Source organism: Glycine soja, chromosome 5 (assembly GCF_004193775.1).
Source record: "Glycine soja cultivar W05 chromosome 5, ASM419377v2, whole genome shotgun sequence".
Classification (NCBI taxonomy): Eukaryota; Viridiplantae; Streptophyta; class Magnoliopsida; order Fabales; family Fabaceae; genus Glycine; species Glycine soja.
The window spans coordinates 28,095,564-28,123,160 of record NC_041006.1 but is presented as its reverse complement, the minus strand read 5'-3'; the positions used below and the strand labels follow the sequence as shown (position 1 = coordinate 28,123,160).

General features: G+C 37.0%; 2 protein-coding genes across 3 annotated transcripts; both read left to right on the top strand.

Annotated features, from left to right (window-relative positions):
• The first annotated feature begins 426 nt into the window (after positions 1-426).
• On the top strand, positions 427-7,523 carry LOC114412435 (protein MRG1-like). Of its 2 annotated transcripts, none has more exons than XM_028376337.1 (11): positions 427-716; positions 1,349-1,402; positions 1,645-1,658; positions 2,041-2,186; positions 3,013-3,048; positions 4,313-4,353; positions 4,650-4,748; positions 5,747-5,826; positions 5,994-6,163; positions 6,727-6,811; positions 7,199-7,523. In XM_028376337.1, exons 1-11 carry the CDS (start codon positions 576-578, stop codon positions 7,287-7,289), a joined length of 957 nt encoding a protein of 318 aa, XP_028232138.1. In that variant the 5' UTR covers positions 427-575; the 3' UTR covers positions 7,290-7,523. The 2 variants fall into 2 exon arrangements, with proteins under 2 accessions (XP_028232138.1, XP_028232137.1); XM_028376336.1 differs by having other exon boundaries at positions 428-716; positions 4,647-4,748.
• A 2,495-nt stretch (positions 7,524-10,018) lies between these two features.
• LOC114412433 (probable cadmium/zinc-transporting ATPase HMA1, chloroplastic) lies at positions 10,019-27,314 on the top strand. The gene is made up of 13 exons (XM_028376335.1): positions 10,019-10,709; positions 10,806-10,956; positions 11,526-11,710; positions 12,500-12,646; positions 13,378-13,573; positions 14,421-14,533; positions 22,748-22,989; positions 23,556-23,661; positions 24,270-24,434; positions 24,685-24,901; positions 26,080-26,267; positions 26,348-26,434; positions 26,884-27,314. Exons 1-13 carry the CDS (start codon positions 10,191-10,193, stop codon positions 27,061-27,063), a joined length of 2,496 nt encoding a protein of 831 aa, XP_028232136.1. The 5' UTR covers positions 10,019-10,190; the 3' UTR covers positions 27,064-27,314.
• The last annotated feature ends 283 nt before the right edge of the window (positions 27,315-27,597 follow it).

The window sequence follows — 27,597 nt, the reverse complement described above, 5'->3', positions numbered from 1 at the left end:
CCATATTAATTATTAAGTGAAATTTTATTTTATTGAAAAATATATACTTATTCCAGAAGTATATCTTCAGAATTATATATTTGGAACTATGATTCATAGTTTTGGAGATACATTTTTAGAATAGGTATATGTAATTTTTGGAAATACATTTCCAAAAATCAAAATGAGTGTACTTCTTTAAGAAGAAACAGTTATAATGGATAATTGAGAGGTAGAAAGGGGGTATGGGGTGTAATTAAGGAAAAGGAGTGTAGATAGCAAGATCCCAAATAAATACTCGAGACGAGCTGATCCAATTAGTTATACAAACCCAGGTTTGGGTAATGGGCCTATATTTGGGTATGGCCTATCTAAATTTGAAGAAATAACCACTGTGTGTACGTGTGTGTGTTATGCAATGTTCACTATATATGCACAAAATGTCGAACATCGAAAACTGAAAAACCCAAAAAACGGTCCAAATTCTGTATCTCGTAGGCACTCACTCACTCTCTTCCCAAACACAGCGTGTTGTTTTCCCGGTTCCCGCCCATAGTTCCATTTTCGCTCTCTCGGTCGCTCTCACTCCATCACCCATGGGAAATTCATCCAAGGACAACGACTCCGCCACCTCCGCCGACGCCTCCGCCGGCGACGTTCAGCCCTCCAATTCCGCCGTCTACTCCGAGGGCGAGAAAGTCCTCGCCTACCACGGCCCTCGCATCTACGAAGCAAAGGCATCTTTCACCTCTCCCCTTCCAGTCTCTTTCAATTTTCTCTTTCAACTTTCTTTTATCTCTCTCGATTTGCCGCTTCCTCTTGTTGTTTTTCGTTTGGAATTTTATAATTACCGTAACGGAAATTTACAGTTGCTAACTGCTCAGTAACCGTTCTGCACTGGGGTTTTCTGTGTTTTAGGGATTTCGCTTGTGTTTCTCATGTTCTCGCTTGTTTTTGTTTTGTGAAAAAAAAAAATTAGCGAATTCTCCTTGCTTTGACTGAATTGTGACTTAACAGCGCTTTTTCTTGTTAAGGAGAAACTACGAAAGGTCTTTCACGGTTTCTCATTATTTACTCTATTTTCTGTTGTTCAATTTAATCTGTAAAATTTTGATGGTGATTTTTATTTTTATCGCAAGGCATGCAATTTTTTTAACATGTGATTGATTTCATGTTGTCATATCCACTTATGAAATTGAGAGTGTTTTTAGGGTTATTTCAATTAGTCTTTTTCTACTACGTTTGTCTAATGTAGGGCTTCATAGTGAATAATAATTAATCACTCTCTAGACAGAGTGCATTTTATACAGTTCTTTTCCCATGTCGTTTTGTAGTTGTGATATAATTTACTGCATGCTTTGATTGTCAGGTGCAAAAAGCCGAGATCAGAAAGAGTGAATGGAAATATTTTGTTCACTACCTTGTAAGTTCGACCATAATGTTACTTTTCCCGTAGGCCTAATTTACTGCATTCTATAAGGACTTAGTCATTTTTATTGGTTACCTCATCTTTGGAGTGTTCCTTGATTTAACTTTTCAAATTAATTAATGTTTTAGCTTGAAAGATTTGGAGTTTTGAGTGACTACAAATGTTGAACATTTGAAACTTTCAAGTGATCACGGGATATGCTATTGACTTTGGTTGTTTCATTTGCTGTTTTGCAGGGCTGGAGTAAAAAGTGAGTTTCGTATCTTTCCTTTGTTTCATTTCATCTAACAGCAAATGGCAACGTCTCAATGAGGATGCTTCTTCAACCTTTCGGTTTACAATGTGTTCTGAAATATTATAGTTGTTCTTGTGTACATGGTGTGACCCAAAATTGCTAAAAAAACAAGCCACAAGTAAAAAGCAGAGTTAATACTTGAAATTTTCCAAAGTGAAACTCTCGTTTTAAATGACAATGAAAGTGGGAAAAGCCTTTGTGATAATTGATCTATAGATTTTACAGAGAACCATCCTCATATTTTTGCCATAAATGTTTGTAAAATGATTATTATTACATGCAATAATGCAAAGGGTTACAAAGAATCATTATCATTGGTTCAACATATTTCCAACAGTTGGGACGAATGGGTAGGTGAGGAACGTTTGATGAAACATACTGAAGAGAATGTAATGAAACAACAGGCCCTAGACAAAAAGCAAAATGTAGACAAGAATGTTAAGTCTGGGCGTTCATCTCAAGGAAAGGCCAAAAGTTCTACCGGTAAGCCATGCTCTCTTTCAAATGGTGATAATTTATTATGACCATTTCTTAAAGCTTTTGCTTATCTAGTTTGTGCATAACAAATCTCTTGGCAAAGGGGGTCTGAAGTCCCCCAGTTCTTTTTATTACTCTCCAGAGCCTTTTTTTTACTAAAGGTTTTTTTGCTTATATAATATATATATATATATATATATATATATAAGTTGCAGATGTGGACACCTTAAGGCTCTTTTTTTTCTCACTAAAGGCTCTTTAATGTTCTCAATGAGTGATTACTGATTAGTAATGATTAATGAGGTTCGCAAAGGCCCTTCATCAACTGAGCTCTGAAATTTTTGGTCAATATTCTATTTTGAACATAGTTGGTTTTTATTGGTAAAAGGATATCTGGACCCTTCAAAGGGAAAAGGAGTACAAGATAAAAAATCTATACTTATCAGGTGCTAGGATGCAAAGTGCTAGTATAGACTATAAACAGTATACCATGTTTTGATAATAATAACATTAAAAGTATGTTTGATTTCCTTCAACACTACTTTTGGGGAAAAATGTGAGTGTTAACTTTGACCAAAATTAATTCTGGATCTTCCATATAGGCACAAAAACATTTTATATTGTCCTTTCAAAATTGTTACAGGATATGCAACCTTTTGCTATTGAAATCAGTTTTCCCCTGTTTTAAATAATTGACAAAATGTATACACAGTTTGTGTTGGACCAAATCCTAATTTTGCTCTTTTTTCTGGAACTGTTGGACTTGGAAAGATAATACTTAGATTATTTTTTTTGTAAGCTTAATAATGTATATTTGCTTTGGATTCTGCAGATGCCAAAATGGATAAAGAGGATGTCAAGAATAATGGTATTCATTAAATTTTATGTTTCACTTTCCTTTTTGCATATACATCTTTATATATCTATATCTATGTAGATATAGTCATATCTTGTGGATACAGATATGAACCTTTTTTTTTCATTATCACTAGGATTGAGTTCCTATTGTCTTAAATATTCGTATATTAAATTCCACATGTAAGAATTGTTTCAAGAAGTAAATTTATAACATTTTGGGTAACAGAGGCTTTAAAGTTTTCAGGTTTTTCTTTTTTGTAGATTTAATATCCCGCTGAAAAGGTTATGCACTTTGCTGCTTATTATATACTACCTGATTCTTGAATTAAGATTGTAATCTTGCACACAATATATATCCATGATAACAGCCAATAATCTGTATGTAATAAGAGGGGGCCTATGACAATTTGTTAAGTAGACAGATTTTTCAGATTAAGGAAGCCGCCTTTTATATTTTTTTTGGCATCATTCTTTCTTGCCCATGTTGTTCCTTTTCTAAAGTATCACTTATCATTACTTGTTGCTTTTAACAAAATTATTGGTGCATTTTATTTGTTTACAATGTGCTTCTACAATAACTTACAACTTCAATATTTGTGATTGCTATGATACTTAATGCATTTAGGTTATCAATAGAAGCCAGATATATACATCCTAAGCTACCTGAGTTTTGATCTATTCAAACCCTGCTATAACAATCTCCCTTGTTAATTATATCTTTTATATTTGCTTTCATCTGAAACAATATTGCCATTCATCAGACACTATTATTGGACTCAAGACATGACCAAACCCTGGCCCAGAAAAGTTCCATTTGGGCATCACTGTTTTAGCCTAAATATAATTTGGGCCAGGTCTGAATGAAAAAATCCGATCAAGCCATCCTGCATTTAGTTACATTGTAATTTATTGAATTATATGGATTTTCTTCAAGTTCCTTATCAAATAAATTTAATTTGTTTGACTTCCTCAACTGTATATTTTTTTTTTCATTTTTATGTAACTTTTATTTTTTGTTTTGTTTTAATTTTGTTTTTGAAATTTCTAATTAGGCCTTTGGCCATCTCATTTTTATTTTTGGCCTGTCCCACACTAGCCCAATATTTTTTTATATTAAAACCCAACACAATTAGCACTTCCATGCTTTTCATTTTCTTAATCCCTGCAGTAATTAACAAGTTGGACCTCTTAAATTCCCATTTGAAATGTTATATTTGCATGCCATATTACAATTTGTATGTACTAATAAGTTTAACGCATCAATCTCTGTGCAGTGTCAAAAGGGAAGAAACGAAAGCATGATGCGGGAGTTGAGGTTTGATTTATTCTGTGGTTTAATTGTATTTCTGGCATGTTCTTTTATTCTAAAATCCTGAAAGATTTATCATTTGCATTGAAATTCTCTTCATATAATGAATTAATTGCTCTTGCTTGCTTGTTTTCATTTCATGTATTTCATATGAGAAAGTCAAAATGCCATAATAAATATTTTATCAATGAAAAATACCTCCGAGTTTGTTTGAGATTTGATTTGATTGGAATTTCTCAGTTTTGACACTACTCTTTTAATTGAAAATATTCTGTTAAGTGTGGTTTTTTAATTATTAGAAGGGCAGCGGGACTGTTGAAAAGCTTGTCAAGATTCAAATTCCTGCAACATTAAAGAAACAACTTGTTGATGATTGGGACTCTGTTACTCAGCAAGATAAGGTACATGGAAAATTATTAAATTCACTGTTGTTGTCCTCTCATATATGCTAAAAATGCATATTTGCAGAGTTAGCGCATGTTTCTGGTAAAGGTTACCATAGCCCCCTGAAAGAGAGAATCTGGAGTCACTTTGTTTTCCTTTCCCTTGAAATTAAATGATAATATTGTGCTAGTACAATTTAACATGTCACTCAGCAATTTGAAGCCATCTGATTTTTTAGGAATTAGGCAATGGAGAATTAATTTTTTTTTTGAAAGGACGATGAAGAATTAATTAAAGGGACAGTTAAAGTTAGTTGGTTAATTAGAGGGGTCAGCTAGATAAATAGCGGGGAGGGAGGGGAAAGGGGAAAGGAGGCATTCTGTCTTGTATCATTTAAGAGAAAGCAATGTTTCTGTTATGAAAGGAAGTCCTTTGGCTTGTGCTATTATATATAAGAGTTTTCATTACTCTATTTTGGCCTTATCTCTAGCCAATGTGGGACTTGAATTTTTTCCAATACACCCTCTCACGCCCAATACTTGTGGACTTGGTGTGTGGATAACATGGTGGGTCACCCTTTGAATGGATCTAGGATAGACTTTGATATCATTTTAGAATGTGAGTTTAAGCCTAACTCAATCCCAAAAGTTAGTTCAAAGGATGAGGATTGTCTCTACTCTATTTTGAATATATACCTTGTATTGAAATGCAGATATTAATGAATACTCTTATATTATACCTTATATTGAAATGCAGATATTATGCTTTATTAAGTTTTCTGAGCAAATTAAAGAGAATTAATGCACTCAAATTCCATGGTTGTATTATAGTATGAGATCCCTGCCACTCCCATTTCTCTTCAATGCATTTTTGAGTTTATCTTTTTGGCTTACAAAGTTTGTTGATGGTATTGTTTTGGTATTCTTATTTTTAATTATCACTTTTTAAATTATAACCTATTTTAATGCATGAATCATTCCATAATGTTTTGATTTGTTGATATCGGTCCCTGCAGCTTGTAAAACTTCCCCGTTCACCAACTGTTGATGAAATTCTGACAAAGTACCTTGAATACAAATCAAAGAAGGATGGCATGTAAGAAATAGATTGATAATTAAAATTTCATTCCCTTCCTCCTTTTCTACACTGTCTATTTATTTTTGTTATATACTCATCTTGTACATTTAGTTGTAGCTGTTAGATGTAGGCTGTGGACACCTTATACTAACTATGAAAGCATGTACATTATCTCTGTGATACAGTGCTCCTGATTCAATAGGAGAAATTTTGAAAGGAATAAGGTGTTATTTTGATAAAGCATTGCCTATGATGCTCTTGTACAAAAAAGAACGCAAGCAATATAATGATGCAATTGTGGATAATGTGTCTCCATCAACCATATATGGTGCTGAACATTTATTACGCCTCTTTGGTATGATCTTACTTTTTGCTGGTTCTAAGTAGTGTGTGCTTGAAAGGAGAGGATATTGTGTGCATTCACACCTCTGCTTGCATTCTGTCTTGGGATATAATTTTATTCTCATCCTTGTTTCTTTTGAGGGTACTTTTAATTAAAGAAAGCTTTGTCAGCTTTGCTTGATGAAAGTTGAAATTTAGACATCTCTTACCATTTAATGTTTCATTGCTAGTTGCAAGAATATGAATTTTTAAGTTATGATTCCATTAATGTGATATCTGCTAAATAATCATAGATTCCCTGGTGATTATTAAGTTACCAGAACTTTTGATTTGCCTGTAAAATTTTGACATCTCTTATCTTTTAATGTTTCCTGGCTAGTTGCTAGAATTTAGGGTTGGGTTCCAATCCCATTGATGTTGTATTTGTATTTGTATTTCTAGCCATTAGGATGATGGAATATAGTTTATATTGTTATGAGTATAGCATTTTAATGTTACCCTTGATCAACATACCTGACAGAATTTTCATAATATGTTCTGCAAAACGATCATGTATTTTTCTTCTTGTGCTTGCAGTTAAGTTACCTGAGCTTTTGGCATATGTTACTATTGAGGAAGAAACATTGAATCGCTTGCAGCAGAAATTACTTGACTTTCTCAAGTAAAAACCGAAACCTAGCTCATTCATTATATTTAGAAAATTAGATAGTATTACTATTGGAATCTCATTACTTTTCAAAGTGTTCCGATACGTACTGCACTTATAGCTCTCAGCTGAAATAATGACAAAACTGAACAAATTCAATTTTTAATCTGTTCACATACTGATATGTGTCAAGGGTGATGTGTAGCCGTTTGGTGATTAAGTGAATAAATTAAAATGTGTACTTTCCCCTGGTAATTCACTTGTATCTATTTTGCTTTTGGTTGGGGAATGCATGTTTTTTTTCCTGTCAGGCTAAACAGGGGGTAATGTTTATTTTAATTGTTATGTTTCTGTACAGGGTTTTGTTGCTGATGGATGGTTTGATAAATAAACTCATTGCAGGTTTTTGCAGAAAAATCAAAGTACCTTCTTTCTTTCAGCATATGATGGCACCAAAGTCTCTGAAGGAAAAGGTAAGGGGAAGGATGAATGAGAAGACACAGAGTCCCTGATCTTCATCCTGTTGTATTTTTAATTGTTGTTATAAACAGTATCATCTTTCTCTTGAAAAACTAGGGAAGAAACTCAATTGTTGTTGTGAGAATATTGACTAATTCATTCTTTAATTTTTAAAGCTTACACAGTACTATTATACACAATGGAAACGTTTGGTGGCTCAGGTACATGTTATTATATGACCTCTTCAGGTCTGGGATGTGCTAAAAAAGGCGTGTTTGTGGCCTGAAAGAAAAGTTGGTTGAGCTGGCATGACCCATTTTAACCATGTTGCACAAAAAAAAAAAAGAAAAAAAGATTCTTATTTATACAAACATAAAATGTCATTGTCTTTATTTTTTTGTTATTAAAAATTTGTATAAGAAATAATAAAAAAACAAGGTCTTTAGTTCTAAAAGAAACTCTTTATATTTTTTTATTGTCAATTAAAAATGTTTTATTTTGACAGCTTTTTAAAGATTTATAGAAAAAACTATGAAAAATAGTTGTACGTCTTTTATCAATGAAATGAAGTATGTTATGCATTATTTTAATTTCACTGTAATGCATTCTTTCTAGTAAGCCCACACAAATTTATGAAGAGCAAGTTACACTGACTTTACCTATGTTTAGACCTTATTATAATTGCATTCATTCTATTAAAATGTATTCTTTTGCTTCCCATTAACCATTAGGGTTACTAAAGCTGTTAAGTTTTGAGCGAAATCCCCAAAAAATCCTTCCACTTAATCTGCACACTTTGCCTCTTCATCCTCTTTGTCCAACTTCATCCATAACCACAACCACCACCCTTTGGGTCGCACTTTGTCCACAACCACCACTCACCACACTACCTTGCCTCCACAACCCACTCACCGCACAGCACCGCATTGCACCCCAACAACCATCACTCAACACTTCCATCGATTCGAGTTTTACCTTGGACAACGTCTTCTTTTATGCTCGCTCGTGCACTACTAACCTTGCCTCATGCGTGTTCACTGCGTTCAACAACGGCAAGTGGGCGTTCATATTTGGATTTGTGATTTTGTTTCAAAACACTAATTTTTCTAAATTGTGTTTGTTGCGTTCAAATCTCGTTGTCTTGCGTTCGCTGTAGGTCAGTTCCAAGAAGAGGAAGAGTCTTGTAGCCTATGTCTGGGTTAGGTGCAACGGAAGAACAATTGCAAGTTTTCTTTGTCCTTTGAAATGGATTGATTGTAACTAGTCAAGATTCATTTTTTGATTGTAACAACACATTTCAATATTTTTTATTTAAATTTTTTAAAATATTACCTCAATTTGTCCGTGTCAAATTTGAAATTAGCTGCTCTTGATGTTCTTGACTCTTTTTCTTTTTGGATTGTTGTTCTTTACTCTATTTTCCCATTTCAATCTTGAGGTAGTGATAGCTGCGGTGGTGAGTGGGTTAGTGTTTGTTGTGGTGGCTTGATTTATGAGTTTGATTTGTGGTACGTGTTGATGCACCATTGAACATAGCTTGCTGGTGTGGGTTTAATTTCAAGTGCGCACCATTGAATATTGTTTCATGTTGTGAAAATGGCTTCTTTGTATGAATTTAATTTTTTATTAAAAAAATTAAGCCAAAACATTGAACGATGCTTGTTGTTGAGGACCATCGGGTGGGTGACTAAAAATGTTTATGTTGGTTATAAGCTGATCTTGTGGTGTTCTTGAACCTACTTGTTGAAAGCAAAACTATCAAATTGTTCATGAAGAAGATAAGGACATTTATGGCTAAAATTTTCATTAAATTGCATGTGCAAGACACATGATGTCGGAGAGTTAACAGAACATATGACCAGCGGGTCTCTGCAATGAATTTATCCCAATAAGGGGGGTTTGTGATGATGGGTGTGAATGTAATAAGTCCTAAATATACGAAAGATGAGTGTAATTTTCTCATTTATCATTGAAAAATAGTTTTTTTAAGGGTAAAATGCATTTTAGGTCAAGATTTAGAACGTGTTTGGTTTTCAATCCAATTTGTTGTGCGCAAATTTTGAGATCAAATCCAATGGTCCACCACAAATTAAATGCAAAAGGAAGATGTTAATATTTCTGCAAATTTCATTTTGTCACCAACATTTGTTTGTTATGGATACTCAAGCATACACTTAGTAATTCATTTTAGTCTTTGATATTTTATTTCTAAAACGTGATGAATTTTGTTTTTAGTCATGTTAAAATAAAGTATAAAGTGGAGAATGAAATTTGCAACATTTAAAAAATACAAAAATTTAAATTATTTTTAAAAGGCAAGGATTAAAAATCACATTGTATACATTTTTTCTATCTCTCAAGTTTTAATTCCAAAATTATTTTTGAAATGTATGATATAAAATAAAAAAAAGACATTATCAATTAATTACTCCTTCCATCATTAATTATAAGAATTTTTTTTTAAAAATTGTTTATTCTTTTTTATAATTTTTTTTCTTCTAATTTTTAGATGCATTAATCAACTTTTTTTACTATCCTTATTTAGTTATTCTTTTTTCAAACATAAATAAAAACTAATTAGGTGAATAAAAAGAAAAAAATAAATTTTAAATAATTAATAAATTTAATGTAATTAGTGAAATTAATTATTTTTATTAAGATGCATGAATTAGTTGAATGAATGAGATAATGCGAAGGAGGGAGTAACAAAGACCTAGTGTGTGATATGATATTTTGCCAATTACTACCATGGCCCTACCAGCAGCGTACCCAAACTATGGGAATGAGCACATTATGTGGTGGGGATGGCGTAGCCGCGTAACGACGAGCCCGAATGGTTCATTTTCAATTTCAGTCCATAGCGACCAGTCAAGGACCAGACCAGTAACCACTGCACCAGAGCCATAGCATAGCTTCCAGCGGAATAGACTCTGATATGAACTCAAGCTCCAATCTCAAAATGGAAGCAATTTCTTATTCAATCCCCTCCACCAAATTGCACTCCTCTCTTCATATTTACACGGGCGTTACACGAATTCGATCCTCTAACCTCCTTCTTCGCCCTCCCCCTATTTCAATTAAACCTCTATATTCCCCCAATTTTCTCATTCTCCATCGCCACAGACTTCGCTGCGTCGCAGAATCCTCCAATAATCACCACCACAATCATCATCACGACCATGACCACGGTCACAACCACCACCATCACCATCACCATCACCACTCACACGGCATCCACGGCGCTGATCTCACCGGCCCTCAAAAAGCTGTCATCGCGTTCGCGAAAGCCACCAGATGGATGGACCTGGCAGACATCCTGAGGGAGCACCTGCATCTATGCTGCTTCTCCACCGCTCTATTCGTAGCCGCCGCAATTTGCCCTCACACCTTGCCTAAGCCACTTATCAAGCCTCTTCAAAACTCTCTCATCTTCGTCGCCTTTCCTCTGGTTGGGGTACGCAACACAACAATCTCTCACTCCCTTCACTTTTTTTTTTTTTTACTATAATACCATTATTACACTTTGCATGTGTGTTGTTCCTATTATCAGGTTTCTGCATCACTTGACGCTCTCCTTGAAATCAGCAGTGGAAAGGTGAACATCCATGTGCTAATGGCAATGGCAGCCTTTGCGTCGATATTCATGGGAAACTCTTTGGAAGGAGGCTTGCTTCTTGCCATGTTTAACCTCGCGCATATCGGTGAGCTACTGGTCCAACTCGCACACTTGCTGAATTAGTAAATTTTGTAGGTTCGAGTTGTTAGAAAATAAAATAAAATGAAAGAAATAAATGGGAAGAAGATGCAAAGCCTTGGACAAAATAAAAGAACAATAGTAGCAATACAACTTCAGAAAATGACAAAATATGGATTAACAATGCAATATAACATATGATAAGTCCAAAGGAAAATAATTTTAAAGGAGAAGTTTTAAATTGCTGGATTGAAGTGTGCAAACACTATCCTTAGAGAAAAAACACTCTCACTGCACTGGTAGGAGAATCTGATTGCGCTCGTCTCTCAAGATAAGACAACCCGTTGGTTCCGATCGTGTGCAGCAAAAGGATTCCCGAACCTTCTGAATACCAATACTCTTTCTCTCAAAAAGTAATTTTTTATAAGAACAGGAAGAGAAGAAATTTAGAGGAAAATGCAAAAATATTTTTCTGGTGTCTATTGGCTAAAGGAGAGAGATATATATAGGTATAAAACAAATATTTACTAACATGAGTTAATGAGTTTGATTTGCTTGTGTGAATGGTTTCTGCAGCCGAAGAGTATTTCACCAGCCGGTCGATGGTTGATGTTAGGGAATTGAAGGAAAATAATCCAGATTTCGCCCTTGTTCTGGATACCAATGATGATAAACTCCCCAATACGTTTGACTTGGCGTACAAGAGGGTTCCCGTGCATGATGTAACTGTAGGATCATATATTCTGGTTGGCGCTGGTGAGGTTGGTTTTAGTAAATTAGTTGCCTCGCTGTAATTTTGAAGTTTGAATTGGTTCCAATGTCACTGTGGTTTTCTTCAATGTCTAGAAGAAGGTTAAACCATGACTGTTGTGGTGTGATGTTTTTGAGATTTTCAACTAGATAAGTATTTTGTATTAACTGGTGTTCATTACAATTTTTGGTGGCTTGGGCATAATAGTTAACCTTTTCATATATATGGTTTGTTAATTTGCTGCATTATGAATCAATAATTATAATTATGATTCCAATTCTTTTTATAATGTCCGTAGAATAATTATTAATGCCGTGAAAATTATTTATACTACCAAACTGATTTTGCAGCTTAATTTGATCTTGAGTACACACAACTTGTCTGTACCAAACTATATCACTGTGTTCTGGAAACATTACGGACCAAATATTGGAAAATTTGTTTTGGAAAGATTGCCTTTTAATCTTCTCATACGGTTCATCAGTTGTTTTCAGTCAATTCCCTTACAATATTATTTTTTATTAAAAAATTCAAATGTCTCTTTTTCTTTTGTGGTTTCAAGAGCATTCCTTGTCCTCATGTTCTATGTCTCCTTTCTCTTTTAATAAAGGATTCTTTCACATTGCCCCTTCCCTCCCCCTAAAAGAGAAAAAAGAAAAAAATATTATAATTTCTTCAAACCCTTAAGTATATTCTAATACACAACACAGACTCATACAAACTCATACATGCACAATTTGGAATTTCAAGTTTTATACAGCAGATTATTGAAGTATAATGGGGATGGTGTTGTGATCAGTCTGTGCCAGTAGATTGTGAAGTATTCCAAGGAAGTGCCACAATTACCACCGAGCACTTGACAGGGGAAGTCAAACCTTTGGAAGCCAAAGTTGGAGATAGAATTCCTGGTGGTGCAAGGAACTTAGATGGGAGGATAATCGTGGAGGTATGTTGAACTGTAAATTTCAACAATTTTTGCATATTCTACTAAATTTAAAAGTTTTGCATTTATATTGACATTGGAAATGTGGTAATAATATTGGTAGTATGACAACAGAAAAGGCAATGGCAACAATAATAGCTGGGGCTGGGTGGTGATGGATATATTAGGATGAATTTGGTGACTGCTCATGATGGTGATGGATGATACAATTTAGAGAACAAGGTCAAATTAGTGGTGTTAATGGGTGCGAAGCAATAGTAATAATATGGTGGCAGTGGCTGCAATTGTATAATTAATCTTATCACACTTTTGATTATTGGTTGTTTTAGTATATTTTATTTTAGGAGTATGACCGTAAACTGCTAGTTCTGAGGTTGGTAGGAGTGATTGTGATGATGCTCAAGTTGGTGGAGTTATTAATAGGTAGTTAGTGAGAGTTGCTGTATGTTTCAGATGTAAATAAATATCTATTATATTTTTGGTGATTAATTGCAAGTTTCACACGACATTAACCATACCTAGGCTTGGGAATTTCATTTTCATTGATGAAGATTGAAAAATAGAGCAATGAGTCAGGTTCATATGTATGGGCTTACTAGAGATTGTGATGCTAGGTTGCTATTGCTAGTTTGTCTTGTTCAACACTTAAGCTTGTTTCTGATTAGGTGCTTGTCTTGTTAAAAGTGTGATTTTGTTGGAAACTTGCCATATAATAAAAAATTAATTGATTGCAGGTAACCAAAACTTGGAAGGAATCAACTCTCAGCAGAATTGTTCAGTTGACTGAAGAAGCACAGTCAAATAAACCTAAACTTCAAAGGTGGCTTGATGAATTTGGTGAACGCTATAGCAAAGTTGTTGTGGTGTTATCAATTGCTATTGCTGTTATTGGGCCATTTTTATTTAAGTGGCCATTCATTAGTACATCTGGTAATTTTTGAGTTCTTTTACTCTAGTAGTGCTGTATAATATAGTTAATAAATTTTAAAATTTGATAACTAGTTATGTTTTTATCCTGTTGTCCTTTTGTTTTTCTTTGTGGGTCAGATATGCTATTTACTCCGTTCCTTTTATAATAATTTCATAGCAACTTCGAATTAAAGTAGAAATAACAGAGATCAAGCTGCTTACAAGTTACAAGCAGAGGTAGCCTCTGCTTACTTAATCACAAAATGAAGTGCAGGAAAAAGAAAAAAAAAATATTACAAGGGAGATTCTGCAGATGCACAGAGTATCTCACTGCATCTCAAAGCCTTACCAGTTACCATTTCTCAATTCTATTCTACACCTTTCTTACTCCTCTTACTCACATTTATCTGCCTTCTCAGTTAATGCCTTAAATACTCCACTTATTCCTTCCTCATTCATGTTGTGCCAGCTGTTCAGGTCATTATCTACCTCTCTTGTCTTGTTCTCTGCTGTGAGGATAGACCCTCCAATTCCCTCTCCCTCTTTATTCCTCCTTTCATATGCCTGCAGCCCTCTCTGTTCCTTCAGAACCAGCCCCATTATGGGCATAGCCCTTTTGTTTCTGTCTTTGATGGACTTGGGCAAGGGGTGTATCATGGTTTAGGTTTAACAAGTGGTACTAAAGTCTCCTATTTATTAATGTTATCCTACAGTCATTATCACCAAATTATATAGTTCTCAATGCCCATGTTTTCTCCAATCTTCTTGTTAAAAGGATGTAGTATCCTAAAAATATGGTGTTGCATATCTATATAATATATATGATGTAACTTTCGTATTTCAGCTTATTAGTGTCTGATTGATGTAGCTTGCAGAGGTTCAATTTACAGAGCCTTAGGGCTTATGGTGGCAGCATCCCCTTGTGCCTTGGCTGTGGCCCCATTGGCATATGCTATAGCAATCAGCTCCTGTGCCAGAAAGGTAACAGTTATCTACTTGGGGGTATCTACCTACGCTTCAAAATATATTTCAAATTTTAACATCACATATGAAATTGCTCTTTGAATCTTAGTTTTTCCTTTTGCTAGAATCAAATGTTATCCTAGTGTTTCAATTATGAAGTATTTGCACTGTCAATATGATTTCATGTTTTTCATTTTTTGTATTCAGTATATTTTTTTAAGAATTATAATCTTGCACCTTTTGAAAATCTTATACTCACATATATTTTGTAGTGCTATTATTTCCTAAATTTACTGGTAAGTAGTGAGATCATTGAGTTAGTCCTTAAGCCAAAAATCTAAGATGTTATCAGAGTTTGTCCTAGATCCATTGTTGGGTTATTTGCATTGCCACGCTCCAGGGACATAGCCTTGGGCGTGACAGGATGTGTTGAAAAGTTGCCTTAGTTGTGGTTACCCCTAGCCCTCCTTAGCCCTTAATTGTGGTCTCTTTGGGTTGCCTTAATTGCAGCCTTAATGGGGGCATGTTTAGTCCCTCACTGCCCAGAGATATGACTTAAATAGAGCTTATAAAGCTTGGACAATCCTCACCTTACAAGTTGATTTTGTGGGTTTGAGGTAGGGTCTTAAGTCCAAATTCTAAAATAATATCAGAGCTTATCTTAGATCTATTCTTTGGTCACCTGCATCTTAGCCCTGGATGTAACAGGGTGTGTTGGAAAGCCGCCTTTTTTTTTTTTGAAAGGCAGAAAATATATATATATATTAATAAGAAAAAACTACAGTACCAGGGGTACTGATGATAAACATACAAAGGCAGCTGTGCTGCCAGCCTCCCAAAAAGAGAACAAAAACCCTTCACAAAGCCCAACTACAAGGTATGACACCTGATTAATCAAAGGCCTCCATTAGATGGGATGACCAGTGATTAAAAGGGATATTAAAACCTTTAACTCTAGCTTTAGACCAGGACCAAGCCAAAAATAAGGCATCATCCATAACTTTGGAATTAATAAAAGGAAAGCCCTGAAAAATGAGTAAATTCCTATGCTTCCAGATGGCAGAAGTTAAGGCAATCCACCATCCACACCATCTATTCTGATTTCTTCCTGCAACCAAACCTTCACACCATAGACTGAAATGACTTGTTGGGGAAGAAGGGAGAGCTCCGAAAGTCTGAATCCACCTCAAAGATTCCCACCACAGGCCAACAGTGTATCTGCAATGGAAAAAAAGATGTCCTGCCTCCTCCTGCTCACTGTGACAGAGGGGGCAGGTAAGATCCTGCAACTCCACATTTCTTCTATGCAGATTAGCTCTAGTAGGGAGCCTATCTTTGATGAGCCTCCAGGTGAAGATGGCCGCCTTTGGGGGTATCTTCAATTTCCAAACAAGCTGGAAATTTATCCCATCTAAAGCAGTACTGTTTTGACTTGATAGAAGCCTATAAGCAGACCTAGTAGAGTATAGCCCACTAGGATCAGCTTTCCACAGCAACTTATCTTTCAAGTGATTCTGAAGAGTATAAGCAGTGATGTCTTCCATAAAAGCCACAGCTACACCCTCCTCATGCTCGAAGAGATGTCTCCTCCATTTCAAATCCCATCTCCAAATATTCTGTGAGAAGCTACCCATGGTGGAGATAAAATCATTCTGCTGCTTACTAATCGAAAAGAGCTGAGAGTATTTCTGTTGCAGAGTGCTTTCCTCCCCCAACCACCTATCTTTCCAAAATCTGATTTTATCCCCACAACCAGCCTTCCATGCCATATTCTGATGGATAATCTTGAAATCATTGTGCTGATATAATCTCCTAAGGTCTTTCCACCAGTGAGAATCCCAGCAATGAACTTTGCCATTCTGCAATGCTGACCACCCCCCATATTTGGAATTAAGAACCCTAACCCAGGGTTGATTCTGATTAGAATATAATTCCCATATCCATCTTCCCATCAGGGCAGCATTGAACTTGACCAGGTTCTTAATACCCAGGCCCCCTTCCCTTTTGTTGAGGCAAATGTTATCCCATTTAACCCAAGGGATCTTCTTTTGGTCAAGGTCTCCACCCCACATGAAATTTCTCTGAAGAGAGACCAGTCTATCAGCTATTCTTTGAGGAATTTTGAAGAAGGAGAGGAGATAGATTGGTAAAGCGTTTAGAACAGAGTTTATCAAGGTAACCCTGCCAGCCATAGATAGGCTTTTCTGATTCCATTTAGAGAGTTTAGCCTCAAATTTACTGATCACAGGCTCCCACACCATCTGAGATGAAGATCTGACAGCAATAGGAATACCCAAATAATGAAAAGGGACACCCATCTGCCTACAATTCAGCACCTGAGCAGCTTCATGAGCCCAGCTAACAGGCTTCCCATAAATCCCAAACTGACTTTTGGCATAGTTAATTTTCAGACCAGAGGCCATCTCAAAACCTCTAAGCATTGCCTTCATGGCAAGAACATTCGCCCAAGAAGCTTCCCCAATAAAAACAGTATCATCGGCATATTGGAGGATATTAATAGGCTCCTTATGCTTCCCAACGCAGTAGCTACTATAAAGATTTTTCAGAATGGCCTCTCTCATCAAACCAGTGAGACCCTCCCCCACTATATTGAAGAGCAATGGTGCTAGGGGATCCCCTTGACGCAAACCACGAGAAGGGGTAAATTCTTTAGTAGGACTACCATTAACTAGGATGGAAATTGTTGCCGATTGGAGACAGGCAGCAATCCATTGTCTCCATTTACCACAGAATCCTAATCTGGATAGCATATAATCGAGGAAGGACCAGGAAACAGTGTCATAGGCCTTTTCGAAATCCACTTTGAAGACCATGACTGGGTGCTTTCTCTTCACAGCTTCCTCTACCACTTCATTAAGGATGATAATCCCATGGAGGATATGTCTATTATTTATGAAAGCTGATTGTCTTTCATCAACAATACCAGAAATAACTCCCCTCAACCTATTTGCCAAAAGCTTAGCTATGACTTTGTACATGCACCCAATTAGAGAAATAGGCCTGTAGTCATTTAAAGATTGAGGATGATTTGTTTTAGGGATAAGAGCCATGAAAGAAGCATTGCTGCCTCTAGGGAAACACCCACGGAAGTGGAATTCATCCACAAATCTCCTGAATTCAGCTTTCAAAACCTTCCAAAAGGCCTTAATAAAATTGAAATTAAATCCATCGGGCCCCGGGCATTTATCTCCACCACAACTCCACACAGCCTCTTTAATTTCTTGGTCAGAAAAAGGGGCAGTGAGCTCCTCTCTTTGATTCTGGTCAATTGATCGGAAGAAAACTCTATCAAGAGTAGGTCTAAACTGCTTGTCTTCAGTAAATCTATGTAGGAAGAATTTATGAACTTCCTCCTTGACTAGGTTAGGCTGTTGAACCCAAATCCCATCAATAAAAAGACCCTGAAAGGCATTAAAGTTTCTTCTAAAATTGATAACTTTGTGAAAGTAAGCTGAATTACTATCCCCTTCCTTAATCCACTTCTCTCTAGATTTCTGTCTCAAGAGGGATTCATAAGCATTTGAGGCCTCCCACAGCTGTTGTTGAATGGACTTCTTGGCTTGGGCTTCATCTTCAGATAAAGGTCTATCTCCAGCTGAAATTTCCAAAAGATTAAGTTTGTGCTTCAGACTCTGGATTTTGTTAATATTACCATCAGCATTAACTATGCTCCACTGCTTGATGCTATTTCTGAGATTTCTCAACTTGTTTTTAAGAGCTATGCCCCCCCATCCGCCCTGCTGATCCTTAATCCATGCCTCTTTCACCATCTTCTGATATCCATTTTGGTTAAGCCACGAATCCACCACCCTAAAGGGCTTGGGTCCCCAGTCAAGAATCTGAGTTTTCAGAATGATTGGGCAGTGATCTGAATAGTCTCTATGCAGAACCTGCTGAGTGGAATCAGGCCATATGTTTAACCATTGGTCTGAAACAAGGAATCTGTCAAGTCTGCTCTTGACAGAACCATTAGGCCTGAACCAAGTGAAATTGCCACCAAAACCTCTGATTTCATGAAGCTCCATATTTGAAATCCAGGCATTAAATTCTGAAGTGTCTGAGTTATCAGCTGACCTTTGAGATAGTCCAATACGTTCCTCCTGGCTCCTTATACTATTAAAGTCACCAAGGAAGCACCAAGCTCCATCAGGATTGGATTGTTTCAGCTGAATTAACTCCTCCCACAGATTTCTTTTCCCAGCTAGATCACAAGGGGCATAGACATTGACTATGAAAAGCCTCTGGTCTTCACTCAGCCATCTCCCCTCTAAGCATAAGAATCTATTGCCTTTTATACTCCTTTCCACATGGAAAACTGAATTATTCCATAAGCAAAGAAGGCCACCAGCTGCTTGAACAGAGGGAACGCTTTCCCAAGAGACAGTGGAATCCCCCCACATTGACTGGCAAATAGATTTATCAAAGTGCTCTCTTTTTGTTTCTTGAATACACACAAGGTCAGTCTTATGTATAAAATTGAGTCTCCTTATAGCTGCCCATTTAATCCCCCTTCCCAAACCTCTAGGATTATATGATAGTATAATCATAATTGGTGGTTCTTGATACCCTTCTGCACTGCCACAGAGTTATCTCTCTGTTCCATGTGAATCAACATCTCCTTAATCATCTGGGCTTCCTGACCATATGTGAGGCCCATGTCACTGGCTAGAGCTATTTGTTCTTCCAGGGAAAGCTGCTTACAGATATTGGTACTTGGGTCCTTCACGTCAAGTTCCAGGCAAGGTTCATGCGGCTGAGAGGTTAAGACTATGGGGGGGGGGGGAGGGGGGTGTAGAGCAGATTGGGCCACAGTTTTGGAAACCTTAGATTCCTTTCTTCTAACATAAACTTTGGTACCAGAGTGAATTGGGCCTACTAATTGCTGGCCCAACTCCCCCTCTACATTTTGAAAATGATAAGGACCTTCGGGTAATGGGGTTGAGCTTTCCAGATTATTATATGTACCACTACTACGGGCTAACCTCTCCTCAAAAGGGGCTATTATATATTTTTCTCCCTCCAAATTACCCATTATGGAACCAGACAGGACCACGTCAGCGTCTTCTTCTTGCTCCTCAACACCTATATGGTTCTGATCACAGTCTGCCACCTCCACAGCGTCTTCTTTCTGCTCCTCCTCTGCATCCATTGAGGTCAAAACAAATATTTCCTTTTGCATGTCAACGCAGGATTTACTTTTGGTCTTGGCATTAAAAGGTATCTGTTTCTGTCGAAGAGGACCGTTGCTGCGTTCCTTCGGGCTTTGAGCCTCCACGCCCTTGTTGTCGCCGAACGATTGGGCCACGTCAGGTTTGTCATCAACAGACCGCTCCATGTGATAGTCGTGGGTAGGTTGGATCCGATTGACCCGACCCGCCAGGAACGACTGGGTACGGCGCCAATGTCCAGAGAACCCGCCGTCGGAGCCTTGTGACCCACCGTCCGACGAAGCTCCTTCGTTAACAACCCCTGGGGTACGACCTGTGAAAGTTGTGGGAGTGTTTGGCTCGGTCGAGAAAGGTGATGGCGGGTACCACGTGAGGGCTTGCTTGGGCTTCGTCTTCGTTCCGAGCCCCTGCATGTCTTCAACGATGTGGATAACAACATCCACTCCATCAATGACGGCTGGGACCGCCACGGCAATGCCCGGTCTGAGGTCCGTCCTAATTAAGATTCGCGCCACGTCCAACCTCCAGCGTTCCTCAACCATTACATCAACCTCTACCAGCTCCCCAAGCTCCGCCACAATCTTCTCTAAATAAACTGCTTCCCACACAGTTGGCGGTAGACCCCATAACAGGACCCACGCCAACCTGTGTGTCTGACGAATAGATGGGGACCATTTCTGGAGGTCTAGTAAAGGTGTGGAGCCGTTCGTCCGTTCCTCATCCACTAGACGAAGTGCCTTATCATCCTCAAGGTTGGGTAAGATAACCCAATCATCAACCCAATAACAAGGGTTGATGTCGGGGTCTAGAACCCATCTCAGTTCCTCCTTCACTCTTTCAAACATTCCCCTATTCTTCAATCTGCCCACCCAAGCCTTCTGTACCCATTCTTTGTGTTCGTTGGTTGGATTCAGAGAGACCGGGCTCAGGACTGGTCTAATGTCATCTAGGACAGTCCCCTTCTGGTTAGACAAGTTATCCACAGATGGTGTTACCCCCTTAGCCACCTCAACATATGACCGAAGTCTTCCACCCGTGTCGCGTGTTTTATGGCCACCGTTGTCCACCTCCTGTATTCTCCCCTTTCCATGTGTGAGGGTACCATGCTGATAGCCTCTATTCGCATTCTCCCTCTCAAACTTTGGTTTATTGACAAACATTTTGATCCCATCAAGGAAAATGCTATTATCCAGCTGTCTTTCCAACCTCTGTACATCTTGGACCTCCTTATACCTTACAAAACCGAACCTATGGCCTGCCTTGTTTTTAGTTTTATGAATGAAAACTTCCCACACCTTACCCCACCTTTGGAAAATCTTCCATAAATCCTTTTCCTTTACTCCGTCAGGGAATCTTGAGAAGTAAAAGGAGGTGACATCCTCCTTATCTCTCCATGTACCTCTCCTATGTTGCCTTTGTCGCTTACTAAGCACAGAGGGTCCTCTGTCTGCGACTGATTTCTTCTTCCTCCTATAGGAAACTTCCACCCATCCAACATCAGTACTAGCAGGGTTGTTATCCACCTCGTGAGATGCCCTCCTACTCTCTGCAAGACCCCTACTTTCACCGTAAACAGTGACTCTTCTCCTTTCTCTATCAGAAAACTTCTCCCCATGTTGGCCACCAGAGGCGTGGTGATGTCCCTGGCCTCCTACCCTGTCACGGGCACTCCCTCTTCCATTGCCATGAACACTCCTACGTAAACTCCCTCTCAGACTCACTCTTTCTCTCGGTCTACCCTCTCTCACCTCTCTCACTGTGTCTCTCGTTCTACCTTGTCTCACTCTTTCTTTCGTTCTACCCTCTCTCATCTCTCTCTATGCTTCACCCTGTGAGAAAATTGAGAGAGAAGTTCACACTCATCATCAAGAACCACCATGGATACAACCCCTTAAGAGAAGAGAAGCAGTGTGCGGTGTGGATTTTGGCGTCGTTGAGTAGCTGAGTTGAAGCTGAACAAGTGCAAAGGTGTTGGAAAGCCGCCTTAATTGCAGTCACCATGCCTCGCCTTAGCTGTGGCCTCTTTAGAGCATCTTCATTGTGCTGAGTGTGAGGGAGCATGTTTAGTTCCACATGGACTAAAGATATGGCCAATGTAACCCTCATAAAACTTGGCCAATCACCTTACATGCCTGATTTTATGGGGTCGAGTTACACCCTTAACCAGAGTTTAAGACCTTGTAAATAATGTTATGAAATCTTAATCGTTTAGTCCATGCTGATGTTAGCAACTAAAATTCTATTTATACATTTTGAAAAAGAGGAGAGAGCTTTCATTAATTGTCATGCAAAGAACAAACTTTTAAAGCTTTGTATATCGGTTACGGTTATTGTACATGGAGTAGAGTGTTTTCTTTCTAATGCCAATCTCCCCACCCACATTATTCTAAGTAAGAATTTTAAGCACCAAATGTGAACTAAAACTTGATCAGACTTGTGAGTTGTGATCAAAGAAAAACTAAGCCATGAACAAGATTGTGATTGAAGAAAAACTAAGCCATGAACATGATTGATATATTTTATAACAAGGAAACAAGTTTTGTCTTCAAGATGATGAAACAAATTTTTACTGCCAGACTAAAGATTCTTGATGAGGCTTGTCAATAATAAGGTGAGTTGAATGGAAAAAATTTGATTTCACCATAAGTCCTTCAGATGATTGTTAGGAACCAAGAATTGAAATGAGAAAGAAAAGAAAAGATTTTATCGACTAGTAGTAAGAAAATAACAGAAAATAGGAGAAAAAACTCTCCTCCAAGGGTTTCCCCTTCACAAAGGATTTCTCCTTTCACAAAGAGCTAATGCTCAATTACTAATGATCCAAATCTGAATCTCCCCTATCCTTCTTCCCTTATTTATATCTAATAAACCCCTCTAACTAACTAACTAACTAACTTAATAGTCTAACTATGTTAACTAACTTTCCCTTCTCCTTATATCCTGACAGTTTGTTTGTTGGTTAGAAAGTTATTCAAATTATTCCAAAATTTTAAGCATGGGATGCTTCTTTTATTGTGGGTGTGATAGTTACCTCAATTTGCAGGGGATATTACTCAAAGGTGGGCATGTTCTGGATGCTCTAGCTACTTGTCATACTGTTGCCTTTGACAAAACAGGGACATTGACAACTGGTGGACTCGTATTCAAGGCAATTGAGCCCATTTATGGTCATCATGTTAGAAACAATAAATCAAATGTTCCTTCCTGTTGCATTCCCACCTGTGAAAAAGAAGCTCTTGCTGTTGCTGCAGCTATGGAAAAGGGTACTACTCACCCTATTGGAAGGTATCATTTTGAATAGACTGTATTTTTGTTATTTTTGAACCCTCTTCTTACTAGTTACAATGGTGGCTGTTGTTGGTTCTCTAGAAATTGAATTTTATTTATCTAATGAAAATAGGAGTACAAGAATATACTTATGTACAACATATACTAATGCCTAATGGGCTTATGGGCCCAATACCACTTTATTATACTAACACTCCCCCTCAAGCTAGAGCATATAGATTATATGCACAAAGCTTGTTACAAATAAACACAATTCAGGGGCCCCTAATAGACTCCTTGTTGAAAATATTAGCCTAGGAGTTAAAAAGGGGGAGAACAAGTAGATCACTCGTAACCTACAATAGCTAACAATATGAACGCAGTTAGGAAATTGCAATCAATTTGCAGTATCTACAACTTATCACATTAAATGTTAATTCCTGTCAATGAGATTCTCCCCAACACAATTCAATTCTTGAATGTTCAGTTATGCCATCTCAAATGTATAAATAAAGCATGATATTAAACATGATTATCTCTTTTCTGTCCTTATTCTTTTTTCTTTTCTGTAAAATGAATTTCAGGGCTGTGGTTGACCATAGTGAAGGCAAAGACCTCCCATCTATTTCTGTTGAAAGTTTCGAATACTTTCCTGGTAGAGGCCTTACTGCTACTGTTAACAGCATTGAGGTATTTTGTTATTATGTGTTTTGCTCAACCCATTACTTAAATATTCATTTTGCTTGACAAAGTCAGGTATTGTATTGTAATATACATGACCCTATATTGTCAGTATCTCAAGCTCATATTGCATACAATAATCAAAGACCATCAATTGTTTCCTTGTGCACTTTTTTTAAAGATGTTTTTCATTAGTTTGCATTTGTTTTCTTTATATATTGATGCTAATGCAAGTGCTGACTATATATTATAATGGGACCCATGGCCATGTTAGAGATTCCCAGATGTTAACAGTTAGTTATAGTAGAGTATGAATAGTTATTGTTAGTTAGAGAAGGTAGGACATAGGCTTAGTTTAGGAGGTGTAGAAGTAGGGATCACAATTGGATTCAAACTTGATTAGCACATACAATAATACCCACAATGGAGAAATGATTAGTCGCTAAAATGAGTGCGGGTTTGGGTATTTTAGTACATGCCTCACGTCATACCCACATATTTAATTATTTTAGAATAATTGGGATGCTTGAGTGGCTGAGCCATATCTTTTCTTCGCATATAGTTTATTTGTGGAATGACACTTAAAATGGCTCAAATTTATTTTTGTTTTATTATAGTCAGGAACTGGAGGTGCTAAACTATTGAAAGCATCACTTGGATCTATAGATTTCATCACCTCTTTTTGTCAATCTGAAGTCGAGTCAGAAAAGATCAAGGAAGCTGTTAATACATCTTCTTATGGAAGTGAATATGTTCATGCTGCCCTTTCAGTTAATCAGAAGGTGGTATATTGTTTTCTACTGATCTTTTTTCTGGGAATGGCCGAAGGGGTAATGCTTTAAGCATTTTCATAGACCTGTCCAGCCAGAGAAGCTGGCTGGCATACCCAAATTGTTTAACTTCTCTGGCCTGGATACCCCCAACCACCCCTTCCCCCCAAATAAGACACATTGAGCCTTTCTCATATTATATGCCATTGTCTCATTCTCAACAGTCTCCACCTGAACCTAACTGGTTGATCACTTGATGCAGGTAACATTGATTCATCTAGAGGATAGGCCTCGTCCTGGGGTTTCTAATGTTATTCAAGAATTGCAAGATGAAGCAAAGTTTCGTGTGATGATGTTAACTGGTGATCATGAGTCTAGTGCAAGGAGAGTTGCAAGTGCTGTGGGCATCAATGAGTTTCATTGCAACCTGAAGCCTGAAGACAAGCTGAGTCATGTAAAGGATATCTCAAGAGATATGGGTAAGTTCCTTGATTAGCATATCTTTGTCTCTGATTACAATTAACAAGGATATTATATTTGGACGGTGAGGGCGAGCCCTGGTGCAGCGGTAAAGTTGTGCCTTGGTGACTTGTTGGTCATGGGTTCGAATCCGGAAACGGCCTTTTTGCATATGCAAGGGTAAGGCTGCGTACAACATCCCTCCCCCATACCTTCGCATAGCGAAGAGCCTCTGGGCAATGGGGTACGAAGTGAAGTGAAGTGAATTATATTTGGACGGTGGACTGACTTCTGTACTGCATTCTGCATACTAATGATTCCTTCCCAATATAAGTTTTGTGCGTCCCCTCTTGCAGCTTCTAGCTTCAACTGTTGTAGTAAATTGTGCAGAACTGAAGCCTAAACAAGGTTACCAAATCGGGATTCAAATCATGAATCACTGCTAATTTTTGAATTGTGAATCGTAATTTGTATTGAACCATAAAATTAAGAGACAATGAAAAATAACTTCCAAATCTATTGCATAGATGATATAGTGTTTGATGTACAAGTTTTGAACTAGAAATAGATAAAACAACTTAACCAAAACTCTAATAAAAGAAAATTATTAGTTATATTGGGATTTGTGAAGCCTTTATTTTAGAAGAATGAAATGAAGCAATTAATTAGCTAAGTAGAGTACATGCATTGAACAAGTGAGTGACAAATAAGTAATGGAATAATCAAATAGGATAAATTCAGAAGTGCTCCTTCAATTCCATTTCATTTAACAATTTATGCTTTCATGACTTTTTAATTTTTTCATAAGTCGGTTAAAGAAAAGTAAAATTAAAAAATAACAAATTGTTGAATTGTGTGATTCATATCAATGATACAAAATATTGCACAAATTCATTCATGTATCACAAGATACAAAGTCATTTAAGATTCATCTTATAATATGTATTGGTAGGTTGCCAATTTGTATCGAGTTGTAAATCATGAGATTCTGATAACTATGGCCTAAAATGTTACCTTTACATGCTTCATTTTCAAGTCTTGTTTTACTGTACCTTTGTTGATCAGTTATGAGACTGTCATTTTTATGATTAGACTATTTTATTAACCAGGTTCCTACATAATATTTGGACTAAATTGCATGATGTCTTTTGCACATACGTTTTATGCTCTTAAGCCATTTTGTTTGTACTTGTGACAGGGGGAGGCTTAATTATGGTTGGTGAAGGCATCAATGATGCCCCAGCACTAGCTGCTGCAACTGTTGGGATAGTTCTTGCTCACCGTGCTAGTGCAACTGCCATAGCTGTTGCAGATGTATTGTTGCTTAGAGAAAACATTTCTGCAGTGCCATTTTGTATTGCCAAGTCTCGTCAAACAACTTCACTGGTATTTTAATAGCAACAGTTACAATACATTATTTCGTCATTTCTTGGATGATGTTGCTTTATATGTGAATGCACGTGCAGATTAAACAAAATGTGGCTTTAGCATTGACGTCCATTGTCATGGCTTCCCTTCCATCAGTTTTGGGATTTCTGCCATTGTGGTTAACGGTATGAAAATTCAATATAAATTTTATGCTGAATCTTTCTCCCATTCTGCTGTAGAACATTTGTTTTCTTTGGGCACTATGTCATAATGTAGTGAATGACTTGAGCAAGCATTTTTTTACTGGTTGTGATAATAAACCTCACGAATCATAATCATTTTAGTAAAGATTGCCCACTGGCCATACCAGTATCACTTAGCCGAGAAAACTCCACCCCTGGCAGAAAAAATTAAAAAAGTAAATCGAATTTGATAGGTACTACCTCTATCATTAAAGTATACTCAGCTTAACTTGTTCGCATTGATTCCTGTGAATTATTACATCCCTTAGAATAGGTCCTTTAGCTTTTGAGTGATACCACTACCTTAGCTGCTTGATTTGCTTCTTTTATTTTTTGTTTTTCTGTGGTTGCTCTTTAATCATGTCTCTTATTTATCCTTTACATGCATGCAGGTTCTTTTACATGAAGGTGGAACCTTGCTTGTCTGTCTTAATTCTGTACGTGCTCTGAATGAACCATCTTGGTCCTGGAAGCATGATATATCACATTTGATTAGCGAGATTAAATCTAGACTCCTCTCTCTCAAGACAAATATCACGGGCTCAAACAGTATCATGACGGCGAATTTGTAACGTAGTGTTGTAGTGTATTGCATATTTATAGTGTATTGAGAAAAATGTCAATATCCCTTTTCTTGTATATCTGTAGGCTTCTTTTTCACTCCAGAGAATTGAACATTCCATTCTATTGGAGGTTAGTTTCCCTTTAATCCTCGTTTTCCCATTCAAATGGAATAAGAAAAATGACATTAAGGGAAGAATATGCATATGCATTTCGGATTTGGCATTTACAATATAATGATATAATGTTTATATGACTTAAATTTAAATTTAAGACACTTTTAGTTTAAGTCCTCCAATTAATAATTTTTTTTAGTTCAATTTTGCATAATGTAGTTTTTAGTCCCCTAAAGAGAATTTGAGGGACTAAACCCAAAAGTGAAGTTGAGGATCTAAAAACATTCTGCAAATTTGAGAGTACAAAAGAATAGAGTTTTAATTGGAGCCAAAACCAAGTATTTCAAACTAAAAACATATTTAAGTCTATTTATATGAAGGATTATCTACACAAAAAAATAGTTGAATACTCCTTGTTATATATTAGTT